Here is a 21,124-nt window from a genome sequence, read left to right as displayed (position 1 = left end):
CCTATGAGAAATTCCTACAAGCCACTCTGCTTAAGACTTTGAAGAACAATGCCTCCTGCGAGTCAGTTAATTCAGAATGATGGGTTCAAGACAGCCCAGACAGCAATTCTTAGGCCAACCAAGATGCACCCCATCACCCCTCTCATCTGGTAACAGTCCATCTACGGCAAGTGACTTCCCTCTTCTATGCCAGGGTCTCTCAACCGGGAGACTATTGACATTTGGGGCCAGATCATTCTTTGGGAAGGGGGAGGAAAGGGCTGTCCTGTGCACTGTAGGTTGTTTAGCAGCATCTCTGGCCTGTATCCCGCAGATACCAGGAGCACCCCACCCCTGCCCTGGTCATGATGATCCAAAATGTCTCCAGAATTGCCAAATATCCCCTGGGGGAGCAAAATCAACCCCCCCACCACCCACACACACACACACCCAAACTTCTTCCTGGCACATCCGTTAGTCCAAGATCAGTGTCGCAAACACCCTTCAGGGAGGACAGGGCTCCAAGGATCGTCACCTTTGCTCTTTGTTACCCAATAGAGCCAAGAAAGTAGTTCCTAGTAGCAGCAAGACATGGGAAAACCCTGCCTGGCAGTGAGGCTTGGGGCTCACAAGGAATACATCCTCACCAAGGCCATAAGACTTCAATTTGTGGATGCTGGAAAACAGGGCATCAGGGAGGCAGGGGTCCACTGCTGAGACGAGTGACTGAGTGAGGTGCAAGGACTGGAGAGGCAGGTATGGCCCCTCACCACACTTGATCTTACCTGTGGAAGTCTCCCCAACTTGTGGAAGTCACCAACATAGGATCTGCCAACTATATTTGAAAACAACCCACTCATGGATGGATTCCCCTGGGCTAGTGCACGCAGTTCCTCTGACTGCATTCAGCATGCGTGTCTTGACCCACAGTGGACCTTCACAGCAGGGCCCTGGGCCCTCTTCACTGGCTCCTCTCAAGGACTAGAAGGGCCCAGCACCATCCCAGGATAGTCAAGTGCAAATCTCATCAGTCACCCTTAAAGTATTTAACAAGCCCACCCTGTAGATCCTTGCTACACACAGTGTCATCCACAGGCCGGCACAGTGGGAATCCCCTGGGAACTTGTTAGAAAAGTAGACTCTCAAGGCCCCGCCCCAGAAGTTCTGAATCTAAGCCTGAACTTTAGCAAATTCCCCTGCTGCTGTCCATGGACATGAAAGTTGAGAAGCCCTAATGGAAGTAATGCAGGAAAGGGAGAAGAGGATCTCCTTCCCTCTAGAAGCTCACACTCTGGCAGAGAAGATAGGATATATAAAAATGAAGATCAGTACGGTGGCTCATGCCTGTAATCCCAGCACTTTGGGAGGCCAAGGTGGGCGGATCACAAGGTCAGGAGTTCGAGACCAGCCTGACCAACATGGTGAAACCCCCATCTCTACTAAAAATACAAAAATTAGCCGGGCATAGTGGTGCACGCCAGTAATCCCAGCTACTCGGGAGGCTGAGGCAGGAAAATCGCTTGAACCCAGGAGTTGGAGTTTGCAGTGATCCAAGATCGTGCCACTGCACTCCAGCCTGGGCAACAGAGCGAGACTCCATCTCAAAAAAAAAAAAAATACACACACACACACACACACACACAAATTAGCTGGGCATGATGCCATGAGCCTGTAATCCCAGCTACTCGGGAGGCTGAGGCAGGAGAATCGCTTGAACCCAGCAGGCAGAGGTTGCAGTGAGCCAAGGTCACACCACTACACTCCAGCCAAAAAGAAAAAAAGGATATATAAAAATGAGGCAAGGGAGCAGAGCACAAGTCTACACCACCAAGCATGTTTTGGGAAGACACCTAGATGCTGAAGACCAAGACTAAGTGCTGCCTTAGCCACTTACTTCTACTGAGCCTCAATTTCGTCATCTGTAAAGTGGGACTAACACTTGCCCTGTCTACCTTACAGGATTGTCCTAAAGATCAAAAAGGATGGGAAAACACTATTCTGATCTAAAGTACTATTTAATGTTAAATGTACTCTAAATGCTACAGAGGTTCAGAGAGGAGAGGGCTCCTGGTGACTGGAAGAGTCTGGGAAGATCCAGCAGAGGGAGCTGGGGAGCTGGGAGTACTGAGTCATATGCTAAACCAGGTGCGGCAGTAAATAAAGCAAGATGGAAAAGTGCACATGCTGACCACTGCACCCAACACCGCCTCAAGCCTGGGCCACAGGGAGCTCCCACTGACCTACTTTCAACCACTAACTCCTCACAGTCTATGGAAGAGTAACACAGTGGGTCTCAGAAACACATACAGTGTTCACAAGTGCTTTATAGAAGACACAGAGCAAGCAGAGATGGTCTCTGTGGCAAGGCTGGCAAGAAGCTCAATTGCTGCAAAAGTTATTAACTCTGGGTTGGGGTAGAGGGCAATGGACTTTTTACCATTTTTTAGAGCTGACCTGTGAGGATGGCTAGACACTGCAAGAGGATGCCTGGAGGAGGGAGAGGTAAAAGAAATGAGCCAGTAAGTTCTTGGGTAATAGTTTTCCTAGATAATGTTTATAAGCCTTTGCTGTGTACTTGATGTTTTCATACTTAAAAAAAATTAAACCTCACTACGATCCTATCAGGCAGGGACTTTTGTCCCCACTTCACAGATAAGGAAACTGGAGATTTAGAATTTGAAGCCAGGTTGGTCTGCTTTCCATAGCCCATGATCTTAACTGCAAGCTAAACTTACAGGGTCGTCTGAGAATCTCTGTTCTTCCCTGTGCAGTTGAAACAATCAATGTGGCTGTACTTTTGTTGTAAGACCTGGCTCTTTCCGACTCAGTGACGTTTGCCATGCTTGTCCTGAGCTTCTCCAGAGAAATGCTGTCTTCTGGCAGGAAAAGATAAAAACGGCTGATATAAATGAGTCACCACACTCGCTATAATTAACAGTGATGCAAGAGCCAGATGCAAAATAAGAGGGGCCTCCGGACCTGACTTTTAGGCTGCCCAAACTTTGAGCTGCACTTCAATGTAAAACAGTCTCCATAGCTAGGCTTCCATCTGTTTGAGAAGCATTCTAAATGAAGAAATAAAACCCGGAATGCATGCAAGCCCCAAGATAAGGGAGCTGAGAGGGGCTGCACCAAATTAATCTCCTTACTTACAATTCAAAAACCACACACCAGAACAGAAAGAGAGTTTATAGTTTATAGATAATATAGATCTTTGCTTTCACACTCAGTTGCCCTGGAAAGGCTAAGCAGTTTTCAATCTGCTGAGCTGATTTATAGCAAGTACAGTTGTAAATTCAATTGTACTAGGTGTTTAGCCTATGCCCTCCCAGTGATGTATCTGTGAACTTTTCAAAAGGGCTAGTTATCATTAACATCTCTCTATTTTCTTTTGCTGATCTGGAATGATGGGATGCAATGATAATCTGCTTAAAATAAACCTTAAAACCTTAAAACATAGTCACCACATCATCCACAAACCCCATCCAACCATAGCACGAGCACAATCACTCTGTAACGCAAGGTGAAGATACTCTCTGTTGCTTCTAGGACATATAAGTCCCTCCTGAAGTTTGACAGCGAGAAATAAATTGTGGTCAGGACCTGGATAGGCTCACTAGTAGCCATTGATGTCGGTGGCGTCTTCTCTTACCTGTTTAAAAGAGGCTCAGTGGCCTTGAGATTTGAACACAATACAGCTGATGGAATCTTGCCACTTTCCTTTTGAATAGACTTTAATTGAGAGCAAAGTGAAAAATGCAGGTTACAATTTTAAGTGTTATCATCAATATCTTGTAAGATCAACACCCAGTGATGCATCTAGTACTTATACAGTCCTAATTTTAGTTGTCAAAGAGCAAATCATTATCAGACATATATTTACACAGTAATTTCAAGCAACAGTAAATAATAAATTCCCTCCCTTAAAAAACAAAACACAACACAGCACACACACACACATGCACACACACACACACACAACCACCTTTAAACAATGGATTTCGTCACCCAGTAAGTCTTATTTTTTTCACATATACTTGTAGACCCAAAGTTACTTAAGTAACTTAAAAACAGTCTTATCAGTGGAGATCCTGGACCATCCCCTATTTTCTTTTAAAGTCACTTTCATTTTTACAACTTGAAGCCACATAACCAGCATGGTTTTTATACACTAAGGACACCCCCAATGATGAAAATGAATTCCCCTCCATTTGTGCGAGGAGGTATGTACATCTATAAAGACACATATGATTACCACTCAAAAGAGTCAAAAACATACACAAAAAAATCTCAGATCTTCATAGTTTCTTAAGAGCAGTGAGCCAATGTTCACATTGAATTAACTGAAAGGTAAAATTCTTTTAGATTTCTATACAGAGGTACTGGTTAGTTCTGATTCTTTCTTCAGCTGCTTGAAATGCATGCGCTTTAAAAGTTGCCTGGCAGAACTACATCCTGCTTTCCAGGTTAGCAGCCTGGCTGACCTCAGGAATGTTAGACAAGACTCACCCCCGATGCCTTGCTCTCTGATTTATTTCTTGCTGTTGCTGTTAGTAAATGGAAACCATGACAAAGTTTACATTAGCAGACACATACACATGCCCTGGCCTATAAATATTCCATGATAGAAAATGGTACAATAATTCCATCCCCAGCGAAAACGAGCATAAAAAAAGAAGGGAAGGGTCAGGGGGACATGATCAGCTATGGCTCTTCTTACAGTAGAAAATCCAGACCAAATGGCAAGGGGCTTTTAACTAACCAGACATTGTTAGCCGCTTCTCCAGGGCCTGTGAGTCAACTAAAAGTAGGCAGGGCAGAGACCAACTCTTCCAGGCACACCTGGTGGTTTCCAGAAGCACCGGTATCTTGTCTTGGAAGTTGGATGAAGAAGATCAACTGAAGTTTCCTTCTTAGTGAGGAGGAGTGGAGAGTCAGACTTGAAAGCAGTTCACACACTGTGCTGCCTGGGACACTGAACGGTCCCCGAGGGAGACCCCTCAAAGCGCCAGCTGGAGTTTGGTCATGTTTCTCTGATGCATGTTGTGATGGCGGACTAATTCATCTGACCGGGCAAACTTTTTCTGACAACTTGGCCACCGACAGCTGAAGGGCTTTTCACCTGTTGACACAATTGCCAGTCAGAGATACTTGCAATGAAGAGACGGGCGCAAGTTCAACTATCAAGGCCCAAGTGAAGTCATCACAAGGCACCCATTCTGAATTTCCCATCATTCCATCCCTGAGCTAACCAACTGAGCTCATTTCCCAGGCAGCCTTGAAACAGCAGCATCTCTGGGGGCTTTAAGGATCGAAATATTGTAAAAAGTTCTATTCTTCGGTCAGAAAACTTGGAAAGTGGGAGATGAAGAATGAGTCAAGTTGGGGGAAATGTCTGAGCAATTCATAATTAAGGGGAAAAACATTTGTTTCAGTCTCTGCTGATAGAATGTTTTGTGAACTGTGTAAATTTCTCCCCCTTGTTGAGTAAGTTGGGAACTGAGATGAACTGGGCTGCAGAAGCCTCTGGGTCATCTACCCTGGGTATTACTGAGTGATCACTGTCCAGAGATCTCAGCTGTGACTGAAGCTTTTAATACTTCTATCTGTGTAGATACCCTGGATGGGCTGGATACTTTAAAATAAATCACTGATACCAGTTTACATGTTATGTGTGTGTGTGTTTTTTTTTTCTCTTAAAGTGTTACTGAGAGCATAATCCTGTTATATGGAAGATTCTAGTTGGGGCGTGGTTCTTAGATTTTTAATAAGCTTGCCAAAAGATTGAGGCTTCTCCAGCCAAAGAGCCCTCAGACATTCTTTCCAAGCCTCATTCTCATTAGGGAGAATAACTACCATTTATTTGATGCTTAACACATGCCAAGCCTTGTGCTGGGCTTCACACACACACACCCTCATGTATTCCTTACAACAGCCCGTAGGGGAAGCGTTATTATCCCCACTCTAAAGATGAGGTAGGACATCTATTGAGGGCGGATCCAGGCAGAACTCATATCTCCAGGTCTGTCGAATTCCAGAACCTGTGCTTTTTCCTGTATCACACCTCCCAGGCCTAGCCATGATGGAAAAGCAGCTGCGGCTCCATCTTAAGGAAGAATGCACAGAAGCCAAACCCTGTACCACCTGACGGATCTTCTCAGATACTGCTGGTCCCACTTGGCCTTCTCTGAGAACTAGTGGTTTGGACAAGCACTGAGAAATGTCCCAGGAGGGCTGGTGTCCCAGGGTCAGACTGGAGGCCAATCAAATGTGGTATTAAACAGTCTGCTGGCAAAACAGGTCATGTCACACTTACTTGGGGAGTGTGACAGCAGTGTACAAGGGACTATAACACTTTGCCACCAAATTATGAGCTCAGGACTAAGTTAAAGAAGCATCAAAGGCACCTGAGGAAGGGAAGCAAGATCCCATCCCGCCAACGATGGGCCACAGGTGCCTTGGCTCTGTTTTTAAATGCAGCCAGTTTGGGCGAAGAATCTGGGGCTGCTCAGGGGTTTGTGATGTCGTGTTTTCCTTCACTCGCTGTTCCTCTGCTCTTCCTGGCCTGGCTTCCACTCTCCAACCCCACCTCCAGCAGTGCTGTTAGGGGCTGGCTCCTAATGGACTAATCCCAACCCTGTCTCTCGTCATCTTCATTCCTCTCAGTCTCTCAGTGATGTTCAGCTTTGCTGACTTTGACTCTCTACTTGACTCTCCATGCTCCCTGGACTGCAGAGTAAATACCTGCCCCTTCTCCAATAAAGAAGCAAGTGGGACAAGGTGGGCTGGAAGCAGACAGAACTGGATTTGCTACTTACTAGCTTTGTGACTTTAGATAAGCCATTGAATTACTATTGCCTCAGTCTCCTCATCTGTAAGATGGGAATAACACATGCCTACCTCACTTTTTTTGTTTGTTTTGTTTTGTTTTGAGACAGGGTCTTGCTCTGTTGCTTGGGCTAGAGTACAGTGGTGGGATCACAGCTCACTGCAGCCTCAGCCTCCCAAGCAAGGTCTAGTGAGCATCCTACCTCAGCCTCCCCCAAATAGCTGGGACTACAGGTCCACACCACCATGCCCAGCTAGTTTTTGTATTTTTTGTAGAGACAGGGTTTTGCCATGTTGCCCAGCCTGGTCTTGAAATCCTGGGCTCAAGCGATCCACCCACCTCAACCTCCCAAAGAGCTGGGATTACAGGCATGAGCCACCACAGCCGGTCCTACCTTACTCTACTTACAAGCATGTTGTGAAGATAGACTTAGATAAGCTAAATATTAACCCTCTTTCCAAAGGTAGAAAACATGCAACAAAGGTGGTGCTATTTTTATTATGAATCACACCAGCCTTGCAGAAAGCAAAAACCTTCAGCAGCCAGTAAATAAATGCCCTATTCTCTTCTCTGTACTAGTACGAAGGAAATAATATCCACACACTGATACTGGTCCAGCAGAAACCAAGACCGCTCCTGGGGCATTAACTTTCAGCAGAGCAAGGACTCAGTTCTCTGAAAATAGTGCCATGAAACATGTGCTCTCAGAAGAATAAATGTTTGGCTTGCTAAAATTTCTGCTGCTTTTCTGTAAAGTTGATTATCGTATCAAAGAGAGTGACAAAATGTGTGACGCAACAAACTGGAAACAGTAGGGACCTGGCTTATCTCTTCATTTTCATTCTGCACACTCCAGCCATTCTTTTCCCATCTTTCTCCTTCTCTGTATTTCCACCCTCCCCTTCTTTAAAAAATGTTATTATTTATTATTTAAAGATAGCCACGCACTATTCCTTCTCTCAACTGAGTCTAAACCTTAGAACTTTTACACTAGTCTTTTCCAATCCCTCTCATCATAATTTCATTCCACAATAGTTTAAAAAAATAATGAAAAATAAATGTGAAGAAAAGTTTACGCACTTGTTTTACCTGTATGAGTCCTGGTGTGGGTCTTCAGGTGGTCGGACCGGGAGAACTTTCGCTGACAAGTTTTACACTGGAATGGTTTCACACCTAAATGGACAGAGAAGGTCTAGCCTCGGCCCTAACAATGTGGGGCACTGTGAGGCCCACAAGGCTGACTTCCGGCAGCTGGAGGAGCCCAGCATTTCCTGCCATGCCTGCAATGTCTGCATCTGCCTCACCCTTAGATTTCCCCAGTCCCCCAGGCCCAACGAGAATCACTGATTCTGCACAGTAATCTTCAAGGACCTGCTTCTGTCTTGGGAACAACCATTCCTTAACCACAGAGGTCCAGCTTCTCACCAGCTGGAAGATCTCAGCTGTGTCAGAGACAGGAAAAGTGAATCACATGCTACAAATTGGATTCCGCTCTCCATCACCCTCATTCTTTGCTGATGCTCAGTGTATCATCGGCCCACTGCTATTGGGATCTCACTGTTCTGTGGTTTGCAGGGGAAATGTGGGGTGTTTCCTTTTCTTTCTTTTTCTTTATTTAAGAGGAGGAACATCTCCAGAGATTATGGGGGAGAAAATACTGGAAAAACTAAACACATGGCTGACTCTCTCATTCATATTCAGCAACAAAGAGAATCATGAAATCAACCCTAGCCCAAGGGAACACAGCTGCCAGCAATGAGAAGTGAACCTACAAACCTGTATGTCTCCTTTGGTGTCTTTTGAGCTGGTCTGAACGAGAAAACCTTCGCTCACAGTCCTTGAAGTCACACTGGTATGGTTTCTCACCTTGGGGAAGACACATATCCTATTTGAAAATGATACTGGAAAAGAGGATCTCATTAAAGGCAACCTCTCCTACTAGGACTGAACAGATCCCAAAATGCTTAGGGCACTTCACTGGAGCTTGTTAGGGTAGGATGATCCCCATCTTGCAAGTTACAAATGAATGGGAGCTCAGGGGCCAGAGGATTCTGCCCCAAGTCTCACATCTAGCTCTGCCATTAAAAAAAAAAAAAAAAAAAAAAGCCCTGGGTGAGGTGTGGTTTCTTTATTGTAAAATGGGTCCAATAATCCAACAACTTCAAAGGATTTATGACCTTCACATAAAGGGCTCAGCCCAGAGCCTAGCATAGAAGGCGTGCTCAAAAAATATTAGCAAATAAAAAACAAAATATTTAACTTCCAGGCAGAATCTGAGGCAGAATTCTGGGATGCATGCGCCTTGAGGTCAACCTCATGAAATAAGAGTTTTATGTTTTACGGCCCAAAGACCTGGTGTTCTTTGCTACTGACTCCTTGTTCTTGAGTCAAGCAAATATGACTCCATGGTTGCGAGACACTCAAGACACACCAAAATCACTGAGAAAGTTTTTGGTGTGCTTTATCCAAGAGAAGTCAGTAGTGGGATTACCCAACCTCCTGTCTCAGAATGGAGAAGCCTCACCCCTGTCCTCGCTAGAGAAAGTTCAGCCAAATACTGGGACCTGAGCCCCAAGAGAAGTGAGCAACCTCAGGCCTTCCCACCTTCTTAGGAGAATCCTGAGTCACAGGCATCTGGGATGGAAACAAGCCATTCTAGAATCAGTCAGGTCTTTCTGTTGCAAGGCAGCCCCCTGTTACCTTTCCAACCTCAAAGCCTCTGCTATTTCCCTCATGAATCTCTATTCCCCACTATGCCAGAGCTCACATCCTGAAGTCCTCCTTGCACTCTGCTCACACTAAATGTCCCCCATCCCTATCTCCACATCGAAAGTCTCCTGGGTGTCTCCTTCTTCTGCAATGCCTGCTTGGAAACTGCATGAGCCAATTTCCCTTCCTTCCCTCATTACGACATTTATTCCAGGCTGTCTAATGTGGTGAGCTGTGTCTGGGTCTGTAATTCTACAATTCTTCAATGGGCTGGAAAATCCTGAGGGCTAGAGCCTTTTTACTTTTATTTTTTCTCAGAGACAGAGTCTCTCTCTGTTGCCCAAACTGAAGTACAGTGGTGTGAGCCTAGCTCACTGCAGCCTCTAAACCGTGGGCACAAGCGATCCTCCCACCTCAGCCTCCTGAGTAGCTGGGACTACAGGCATACACCAGCACACTTGGCTAAATTTTTAAAAATATTTTTTGTAGAGACAGGGTCTCACTATATTGCCCAGGCTGGTCTTGAACCCCTTAAGCAATCCTCCCGCCTATGCCTCCCAACATACTGGGATTACAGGTGTGAGCCACTGCGCCTGGCCCCTCTCTTTGTATTTGTATCCAGGTTGGTGCCTTGTGTTTCACCTCTGTGAGCTGGAGAAGATGATACCCCTATTGAGTCTGATTTCCTTCCCCTGCCTTTGAGCTTCTGCTCATCTATCACTTTCTCTGCCCAAACTACCAGCCTCCACTGGCTAACACAAGCCGTTCTTCCTCTGAGAAACTTTCTCGGATGACCTTAGTTCAAACTGATACCCTCCGAACTCCTCGGTACCTCCTGTCTCTGATTTAGTACATGATCATGTACTCTTTCAGTCACTTTTCATTTGTTTATATCCTAGCTCCCAAACAAACCATGAACTCTTTGAGAAGGAGGATTACAACCTTCAGTTAAAAAGCAAGAGTTTGAGTCCTCTTGCTGCTATATCCTATCCTCTTCATAAATGTTTTGTGAGTGAGGATTAAATGAAATATACATGTAGAGAGCCTGACACCCAAAAAGTACTTAATATAACAGTCTGTACTGTTGTTATAAATAAATAAGAAAATATTGCTGTCTTTCAAGGGGGACTGTAGGATTGTTAAATACCAACCTGCCCTCATCTTCTGCAAGGAAGAGTTTCTTAAAGGCTCCAGTGGGTCTGGGGTTTTGGCTGTCTTGTTCACTGCCTTCCCTTCACACAGTTGTCTAACCCTCACTGCATTCTAAGTGCTTCTCTCCCATTAAAAGTTTCTACAACCATACTGCCTTCATTTATTCCCTTGCATTTTTCAGGCAGGACTTTACTTTTTCGTTTTCTTTATAACCTTGACAGTCACTTTTCAAATGATCCCATTTGGGGAAATGTGTAAAAATATAACATGCCACTGGTCCCCTCCTTTTTAGCCTCAAAGCCTGTGGCCCACTGAGTGCAAACTCAGATTGACACCAGAATTGCATCCTCTGGACACAGTGAATTAGCAAAATCCAATGGTCCAAGGAAATCTGAATGCAGCTCACTTTTTTCTCCAGCTTCCCAAGAGCAAAATCAGCAGTAATAATACAGTTGTAACAGTGATCCTATAATAATGCTGTTCTTCGATTGTGGAAAAGGCAGCAGTAGCTCCTCTGTAGGAAAACCTGGGTTTCACCACACTCCCACACTCCCACCTAGTGCCCACAAGGCCCAGAGCAAACGTTCTGTGATATGGCTGTCCATATTCAAGGTGGCCAACACCAAACAATGCCAGTTCTCTGTTTCCCAGAAGCAGCCTCCTTGACCTGGGGGAAAATCCAGTTTCATTGGCGTATCTTCAAAAATAAAAAATCATCATCTCTCTCTCTTTTTTTTTTTTTTTTGGCAGAGTCTTGCTCTGTCGCCCAGGCTGGAGTACAGTGGTAAGATCTCAGCTCATTGCAACCTCTGCCTCCTAGGTTCAAGCAATTCTCCTGACCCAGCCTCCCGAGTAGCTGGGATTACAGGTGCGTGCCACCACACCCGGCTCATTTTTGTATTTTTAGTAGAGATGGGGTTTCACCTTGTTGGCCAGGCTGGTCTCCAACTCCTAACCTTGGGTGATACACCCCACTTCGGCCTCCCAAAGTGCTGGGATTACAGGCGTGAGCCCCCACGCCTGACCTTTTTTTTTTTAAAGTGATCACAAAAAAATCAAACTAACAATCAATTTTCCCCTTCCTGTCTAGTTGATTATTACTGACCCAAGAAGGTAAGTTTTTCTTTGGACCATCTCTTCTAAAATTTCACAATGATCTTGCCCATCGACCTCCTAAAACCATGTGATGACTATATTCCCAGGCCAGTTCCTCTCCCCTTAGAAATGCTAATAGTATTCTAACACCAACACGATTCCCACACAGGTCTCTTTAACTCTGTGGCACTTTCTCTCTACCACTCTGCTCTGCCTTTCTGGAAGACAGTTTACTGATCTCTGTAATAAAGGATAGATAATCAGAATGCAAAATGGCCCCACAGCCTCTTTACATCACCTGGATCAGACCTTTCAAAGCAGTGCTTACTTTCCATCCTGGAAATGACCTGGGTCCTTAGCAGTGTGAGAGCCTGGAAAAAGAGCTCTTGAACCATGTTTGCCCAAGGCTGGACAGCGGGCACACTTACCAGTGTGCTTCCTGCTGTGCATCTGTAAGTGAGACAGCTTAAAATATCTCTTATTGCAGCCTGGGTAAGCACACATGAAGGGGCGTTTCTCACTGGTCTCAGATGCCGACCGCACAAGAGTCGGGGCTACTCCAGGCACACGCCGCACATCCTGCGGGCAGAGAGTAAGAGGAAGGGAGGCTTTAAGCCACATGTGAACATTCACGTAGGTCTTGAGGGAGAGTGAGCACTGGAATATATCCAAAGAAGGGGTGGCAGGTGCAGACCTAAAACCACTCCCATTCACACTCCAGATCCCCATGGCAGACATCAGTAATGGATGCTAGATCAGGACATTCTACAATGCATTGCTCTAAGATCATCACTACTGAGCAACCAGAAGTGGCTCTTGAGATGAAACCTACATGAAATGGCTGTCCCAGAGCCTCTGCAAAAGAAATGCTGGTACCTGGAAGAGCTCCCAATCCATTCTATCTCTCAGCTTCTCCTCTTGAGGTAGTGATGTCTGCAAGTCCAAAGTCCCAAAGTCTAACTACTCCCTCCCACTTGGAGACATGACCACATGACCTAGAGCCAATCTGCAATGGGTGGGGACATCCTTATTAGAAAAAAGTGGGATAATGAATGAGCCCCAAACTGACCAGATCGTCCAAGTATAAGTAAATAGCAAGGAAGAAGGAGCCCCTGGATTTGGGGATCCCATCTGTGAAAGGAAGCAAAACCCACCAGAAGGCCATGGTGAAGCCAGCACAACGTTTAATAGTGCAGCCAGAAAGCACTGGAATCCATCTGCCTTCTGTGCACTGCACACGTCCTTTGCAGGGCATCTGTTGCTCCCCTTTATCTTGTGGAAGTGCAGTGTGTGTGTTGTCAGTCTTCCAAGAATAAGAACTGGAGGAAAACAAAGAGGCAAGCTCCCCTTCCTCTTCTTGGGGTCAGGGAGTCATAAATGGGAGCTGAGCAAGTGCCTGAGTGGCCACTAAATTCTCCTCATTCCTTCACAGATGAGTAAATCAACCCCAAAGGGGGTGAGATGCTGACACAAGAGTGCATCCATGTTTTGGTTTTGTTTGTTCTTAAGACAGGATCTTATTCTGTTGCCCAGGCTGGAGTGCAGTGGCACGATTGGGGCTCCTGCAGCCTCAACCTCACCAGCTTAAGTAATCCTCCCACTTCAGCCTCCTGAACAGCTGGGACAACAGGTGAGAGTCATCATGCCCAGCTAATTTTTTTTTTTTTTGATAGAGATAGGGTCTCCCTATGTTGCTCAGGCTTGTCTCAAACTCTCGAGCTGAAGGGATCCTTCCACCTTGGCCTCCTAGAGTGCTGGGATTACAGGCATGAGCCACCATGCCTGGCCTAAAGTGCATCCATGTTTTGTGCTAAGACCTGAAACCACTTCTGAATATAACCAACTCCTTGCCCTGTGCATTTTCCACTCTACCCCATGCTTATGTTCTAGTCCCTATTTCGCATTGCCCTGCACTGAAAGGTCAGTTTCTTTTTTGGAAGAAAAAATGCTGTAGTGACATACAACACAACATTGATGTTAATAGGCCATAGTGTCTCAGGGATAATGGAGGCATAAAATTAAATGGTGAGCCAGCTGTTGGATTGGAATACTCAATACCTGTCCGGTCTGGAGTTTTTTAGAGGCCATGGCAAGTGAGCCTGACAAACTGGGCTTGATGGGAAAGAAAGCAAAGGAAGCATTTTCCATTTCCCTTAATTCATCCTAGAAGCAGTGCACATGGGAACAGGAGCTGTTAATCTCAGTAAGGGTCCTGGTGAAGGATTCTGATTGTATTCGTCAGGGGAGAGGCTTGATGTCTCCCCAAACTGTCGTCAGATTTCCGTATTTCTGCAACCCTTGCCTTTATTTCTCTCCATTGAAAGGCTTGGGAGTAGGGAGCACACTGTTCTTTCTTCGTGACACTTCTGGAAACATTAATCAGAACATCTCAGAGCTACTTGCCCACGTATCATGTGGGGTCTGGCCCAGATACAACTTATTTCTAGAGTACTGACCATTCTGGTGAAAGTATCACTGCTGTTACTCACGTTGCAGCCATGGATTGATGTTTATAAGTCATAAATGAAACCCTTAGTAACTGTATGTGCTTCTGACCACCCAAAATAGAGACTCTGCAGGGAAGGCAGACTGAAGGTCTATGGAGGTGGCAGATCAAAAGTGTCTATTGAATTCTCCGAAACTTTTACCTTTATAGTTTACTTTCTTCGTGCTCCTTGGAGACTTCTCCCTCCCACAAACTGTTCACCATCCTCTGCCTCCCTAAGAAGCAGTATCGTGAAGTAGGTATAAACAGGGGGTCTGAAGTCGGGCAAGACCTGTGTTATTAGTCTCGGCTCCAATATTTACTAGCGATGTGATTCTGGACACATTATTCATCACCTCTGGGCTTCAGTTTCCCCACCCATGAAATGGAGAGAATAACAGTACCTACCTCATAAGGGTGTATTGCAGATGAAATGAAGGGGGAAAGGCCACAAATAGAGAAGGAGAAACCTTACATGCATATTGCTAAGAGAAAGAAGTCAGCCTGAAAATGCTACATCTAGTATGATTCCAACTATATGACATTCTGAAAAAAGACCGAGCCGGGTGCAGTGGCTCACGCCTGTAATCCCAGCACTTTGGGAGGCCGAGGCGAGCGGATCACGAGGTCAGGAGATCGAGACCATCCTGGCTAACACTGTGAAATCCCGTCTCTACTAAAAATACAAAAAATTAGCCAGGCGTGGTGGCGGGCGCCTGTAGTCCCAGCTACTCGGGAGGCTGAGGCAGGAGAACGGCGTGAACCCTGGAGGCGGAGCTTGCAGTGAGCCGAGATAGCGCCACTGCACTCCAGCCTAGGTGACAGAGCGAGACTCCCATCTCAAAAAAAAGAAAAAAAGAAAAAAAAAGACCGGTGATTATTGGGAAGAGAAGAAGAGGGAAGGAAGAACAGGTGGAGTGTAGGGAATTTTAAGGGCAGTGAAACTATTCTGTATGATACTAGAATAATAGGTACATGGCATAATGCATTTTTCAAAACCCATAAAACTGTACAACACAAAAAGTGAACCCTAATGTAAACTATGGGCTTTAGTTAACAATAATTTATCAATATCGGCTCATCAATTATAACAAATGTACCAGATCAATACAAAATGGTACTGATAGGGTAAAGTCCATTTTTTTTAAGTCCACGTATAAAGCTTAGCACAATGCCTAGTATACAGAAAACGTCCAGCCATAGGCGCTACAGTTAGTATGATTATCATCAACACTTGGCAAGATGTGAGTCTACCTGTGGGGACTTTACGATGTAGACCGAATCTTAGAAGTCAAAGGTCCAAGCGGTTAATTCAAGCCCAATTAGCTTAAATACAAAAGCCGCACAGCCCGCCCTGGAGAAGTCAAATGGAGCAGTAAAGGCAGAAAGCAGAGGATTCTGTAGCACGCATCTTGGGCAGCGCCAGGCAGCGGGGCAGCCTCTCTAGGAGAGGACACAGCCGCCTTATCAGACCCAGGGGATGAGCAGGGGTCCCTGATGTTAAAGGAGCCTGCAATGAAGAAGAGGCTTGCCAGGGCCAAAGAGTCCATCAGTAAGGAACTAAAGGGCCGGTAAGCAGGAAGAGGCAGTGCGGCCCTCTTCCTGCTGGGGCCTCTCTGTGTGCTCACCTGAATGCCTCTGAAGACACCGTGCGTGTGTATTCTGTACTGGGCACCGCAGAGGATGGGCGTTGTGTGGTTATCGCTCTCGTACCCTGTGCCGTGGCTGCAAACACAAAGAAAGGAAAAAGGCTCAGGGTGGCTCACAGTCGCCATTTGGAAATGCTTATCTGCAGTCAGGAGAGAATGATGGTTTTTAAAGCTCACAGAACAAAAATCGTTGGTTTTTGCCTCCCTCCACGGGGCCACTTTAGATGCAGGGTTCTGCGAAGGGCGAGGCCGCTGGATCCTGGGGCCGCCACCTCGCAGCCCCTCCCTCATCCTCCGATTCTCGTAGGCGTGCACCGTCGCGGTCCAGGTCTCGCTCAGACAAGCCGAGGAAAACCACAGTGGCAGGGTTTCATCCTCGGCAAGTTGTTTACCATCTAGACGGCAGGGCTGACAGCTGCAAGTATCTCAGGAATGAACAGAATGCCTCAAGCTTCACGTTTAAGTGCACTGAATTTTTGTTGGCACCTCATGACTCAGTTTTTACCAGATAGCACCAAAAAAGTGATGACGCAAGAAGAGATGTCGTGTCCTCAGAAGTGGGGATTACGTATCTGTGGCCCCATTCTGCTTAAATGACAGGTCAGTTTTCCAGATCAGCTTAACTCTTGGTAGCCAGCCTGTGCTGTAGGTGGGCACTGGAGAATCTTCCTCCAGCATTGGACTGACTAGTCCCCTAACGTGCTCAAGTTAAGCTTCGACTACATAGGAAGAGCTGAAAGATGTGCAATGCTGCAAAGGACAACTTGGAAGGGATGAATGTTCTGCTCTAAAATTATTCTCTCCTTCAGATACAATGCCTCTATCTGTTCTACAGTTAGTTTACTTCCAGATGAGATGAGGCAGACTGAGGTTTTTCACCCACACCAGCAGCACATTAGAATCACACCTAGAAGCACCGAGGAGAGCTCTTGTGAAATAGCTCTGTGAAATGATGCAGCTGCTTTGCAAAATATCTGGCAGTTCCTCAAAAGGTTAGACATAAAGTTAACATATGACCCAGACATCCCACTCTTAGGGATATTCCCAAGGGAAATGAAAACAGATGTCCACACAAAAACTTGTATACATTGTGCATTAGCAGCATATTCCTAAGAGCCAAAAAGTAGAATCAACCCAAATGTCCATCAACTGATGAATGGATAAATCGAAGAGAGTATCTTCATACGATGGAATATTACTCAGCAATGAAAAGGAATAAATTACCAATACATGCTACAATATGGATGAACCTTTAAAATATCGTGCTAAGAAGCCATTCACAGAAGACCACATGTAGTATGATTGCATTTCTATAAAATGTCCAGAATAAGCAAATCTGTAGGGACAGAAACTAGATTAGTGGTTGGGTGCCTTGAATTGGGGGAGTTGGGAAGACAAAGAAAATGACTGCTGAAAATGTCCTAAAATTGTGGTAATGGTCATACAACTGTGAATATACTAAAAACCATTGCATTGTACACTCTAAATTGGTGAATCATACAGTCCGTGAAATCTATAAATCTGCTTTTAAAAAATTATTGGTGGGGGGGGGGGTGGTCTGAGAAGGATGCATCAGTATATTTATTTATTTATTTTGAGACGGAGTCTCGCTTTATTACCCAGGCTGGAGTGCAGTGGTGCGATCTTGGCTCACTGCAACCAGCACCTCCCGGGTTCAAGCTATTCTCGTGCCTCAGCCTCCGGAGTAGCTGGGATTATAGGCGCACATCACCACACCCGGCTCATTTTTGTACTTTAAGTAGAGACGGGGTTTCACCATGTTGGCCAGGCCAGTCTCGAACTCCTGGCCTTAAATGATCCACCCGTCTCGGCCTCCCAAAGTGCGAGGATTACAGGTGTGAGCCACCAGGCCCAGCCACATCAGCATTTTTAAAAGCCTCCAGGTGGGATTAAACTGGCTGTCAGCACTGAGAATTCCATTCTCTGCCTCCATTACTCTAACAATTGGTTACAGGGGTCCTGGGCAGGGAGGCAGGTAAGCTGGTGGGTGGATCAGCCCACTCCATCTGATGTGGTGTGGGGAAGCCTGGAGTTGACCCAATACTCACTCACCCAGAGGAGAGAGTGCCTGGAAGGGAAGAGTGTCTGCCAGGACAACTGGAATGTCCACACCCGCTAGGGCCACAGAAGCTGTAGGGTTTCACATTTACTTCTGGCTCTAAGCATTTTAGAAAGAACTGCCTGCCCCTCTAAGCTACCATATCTTGTCTCCACATCCTTCAAGTAATTTTTGACTTATCTAGGGCAGGGGGAATGTCTCAAAGAAGTAGCCCCAGGGTCAAACATGCAAAAATTGGGCAAAAAATGCCAAACCCAAAGAACATATGCCCTTCTGACCCTTAGAATGTGTTTGTCAAGAGAAAGAGGCTATGTCTGCCTTCCTTACAATTACTTGGTACAGACAGTGGGAAAGTGAGAGGTGATGACAATGGCCATTTGGCAGCAGAAAGAGGGCAGGACCAGAATGGTGCCATGGTGCTGCCAGAACATTTTGCCTCAAAGGCTGTGAAGAGAAGCTGCCTTTGCTTGCTTCAGTCATCTGCATGGAGCCACAATGTGACTTACACATTTTCTTTCTTTTTCTTTTTTAGAGCTTGCTCTATTGCCCAGGCTGGAATGTAGTGGTGTGATCACAGCTCACTGCAGCCTTGAATTTCCAGGCTCAAGTGTTCCTCCTGCTTCCATCTCCCAAAGAGCTAGGACTATAGGTGCCCCGCACCATGTCCAGCTGATTTTTATTTTTATCTTTGTAGAAACAAGGTCTTGCTATGTCCTCCATAGGATGGTCTCAAACTCCTGGGCTCAAGTGATTCTCCCACCTTGGCCTCCCAAAGTGCCAGGATCACAGGAGTGAGCCACTGCACCTGGCCTACTTTCCACATTTTCTAGGGCTGAAGGATTTCTAGGGACACAACATTAAAGTTCTGCCATCGAAGGGTAAAAATTAGAAATCTGTCTTGACAGCTAAGCTCTGGGTGTTAGCTGGGTTCCTGGAGGGTGGGGGCATGGGAACAGACTTTCCTGAAGACAACTGTCTCATGAAATGAAGTGGTGTGACACTCAAAGGGAACAGCAATCTGCACAGCCAGATGCAAACCACAAACAAAAGAAGCAACAAGCAACAAGACTATATCTGCCAAATATGCCAGCGGATTCTCCTACAAGGTCCATGAAGAAAAAAATAGCCAGACCCCTGCCTATGGGGACTTGGGTCTCCAAAAGACAAATACACCAATGCAATTCCACACTGTGGAAACCTGCAATTCACCAGAACACCGAGTACAATGTACTGGCATCTGATGTGGTAGCAATTCTCTCTAAATGAGTTTTTAAAAAGCAACTTGGCGGTCTGGGAACCATAGACTAATAGAGATAGAAAGGATCTAGAAGGGCCATCTACACCAACCCCCATTTGGAGCAGAAATCCCTTCCAGCTTATGCCCAACAGTTGATCAACATGACTGGTGACTAGTTTTCAAGATAGCCCATTGCATTTTAGGAGAGCTTTAAAAACAAGCTGAAATCTACCTTCTCATTTCTGACTCCTGGAGAACCACTGAGCGAATATTACTTTTTTTTTTTTTTGAGACAGAGTCTCACTCTGTCACTCAGGCTGGAGTGCAGTGGCACGAAGTCAGCTCACTGCAACCCCCGCCTCCCGGGTTCACGCCATTCTCCTGCCTCAGTCTCCTGAGTAGCTGGGAATGCAGGCACCCGCCACCATGCCCGGCTAATTTTTTTGTAGTTTTAGTAGAGACGGGGTTTCACTGTGTTGCAGGATGGTCTTAATCTCCTGACCTCATGATCCTCAAGCCTCGGCTCCCAACGTGCTGGGATTACAGGCGTGAGCCACTGCACCGGGCCCAGCCGCAAATATTACCATTTTACAGCCATCTGTGTGTATCTCCTCTGCCCCATTGTAAACTTGGCCTTGAATACAAAGACTCTCTGCTCCTCTCTGCATCCTCTAAACTCAGTGACTGAGGCCAGACGTGGTGGCTCAGGCCTGTAATCCCAGCACTTTGGGAGGCCGAGGCAGGAGGATCATGAGGTTAGGAGATTGAGACCAGCCTAGCCACCATGGTGAAACCCATCTCTACAAAAATACAAAAATTAGTTGGGCATGGTGGCACGTGCCTGTAATCCTATCTACTTGGGAGGCTGAGGCAGGAGAATCGCTTGAACCCGGGAGGCGCAGTTGCAGTGAGCCGAGATCGTGCCATTGCACTCCAGCCTGGGGGACAGAGCGAGACTCTGTCTCAAAAAAAAAAAAAGATTTCAAACAGTTTTCATGTTTTTCTGTTTTGTTTCCTTTTGAGACATAAGATAATTGACCCTGCTGAATGACAGGGAGAAGGGATTTATGAGTCCTTGGCCAAGATAGTCAGCAAGATCACAGGAATTGACAGCAAGGTGTCATGAGGCTATGGTTCCAAGTGGGAAAAGAACGGTGAGTCTGGGGCAGGCAGGTAAAGTCACGGGAGAGAAGGTTCAGGATAATATGACTGCTTCTCCTGTCCTGCCACAGGGAACACTCTGTGCTAGAAGGCACTCTCCAACTTAACAAAGATACTTTAGACAACAGTTCCTTTGGTTTTATTGTTCAACCAAACACAAATCATCCATTTAAGCATTTAGCCCATCATCCCCTATCTTGTCCACAAGGACGCCAAAAATATCAAATATCTTTTGCAATGAAGAGCCACTATATTAGTGAACTTCCGCTATTGGACTGGTAATTCTACCCAAAAAGAAACGGACTTGGGCACGTGTCTTGCATACCACTAACCAACCTTGGTAATGATCCCTGTTTTCTCCCCAGCTTGTTCTCAAAGATCTGGCTTAATAACTTTTCCAAGAATTCGTGCTAACTCTGTGGTTTCCAGAATCCACGGGGTTTTTTCCTACTTGAGAACTAAGACATTTATCTGTCTCAACTCTTCGGTCACCTCTCTTATTCTCCATGAATTTCCAGGTTATTGGATAAGGAGGCAGTTATTTTATGTGTTTGCTAAATTGGTCAGAATATGGGTTTGACTCTTTTTAATTTAAAACAGAGCCATGAGCTCAAATATTCCTATAGGGACCAAGTAAGACAAGTAAAATGAAGGCGACCCTAAAGAATGAGACGACATTGAACTCACAGGGACGGCTACCCTGGCCACATGACCCTCTGACCAACAGAGGCAGCCACGACTCAGCTCT

General features: G+C 45.8%; 1 protein-coding gene across 8 annotated transcripts in view; it reads right to left on the bottom strand.

Annotated features, from left to right (window-relative positions):
* Positions 1-3,157: 3,157 nt before the first annotated feature.
* Positions 3,158-21,124, bottom strand: part of WT1 (WT1 transcription factor) — a 48,824-nt gene continuing 30,857 nt past the window's right edge. For 6 of the 8 annotated variants that reach the window (XM_054441618.2, XM_054441621.2, XM_054441624.2 and 3 more), the window contains 5 exons: positions 15,878-15,974; positions 12,193-12,343; positions 8,585-8,674; positions 7,889-7,981; positions 3,158-5,101 (listed from right to left, as the gene is read on the bottom strand). In XM_054441618.2, the coding sequence (XP_054297593.1) occupies positions 4,980-5,101; positions 7,889-7,981; positions 8,585-8,674; positions 12,193-12,343; positions 15,878-15,974 (553 nt within the window). In that variant the 3' untranslated portion in view covers positions 3,158-4,979. The remainder of the gene's footprint in view (positions 5,102-7,888; positions 7,982-8,584; positions 8,675-12,192; positions 12,344-15,877; positions 15,975-21,124) is intronic. The other 2 variants (XM_054441619.2, XM_054441623.2) reach the window with 1 other exon arrangement.

Source organism: Pongo pygmaeus, chromosome 9 (assembly GCF_028885625.2).
Source record: "Pongo pygmaeus isolate AG05252 chromosome 9, NHGRI_mPonPyg2-v2.0_pri, whole genome shotgun sequence".
Classification (NCBI taxonomy): domain Eukaryota; kingdom Metazoa; phylum Chordata; class Mammalia; order Primates; family Hominidae; genus Pongo; species Pongo pygmaeus.
This window is presented reverse-complemented; position numbering and strand designations above follow the sequence as displayed.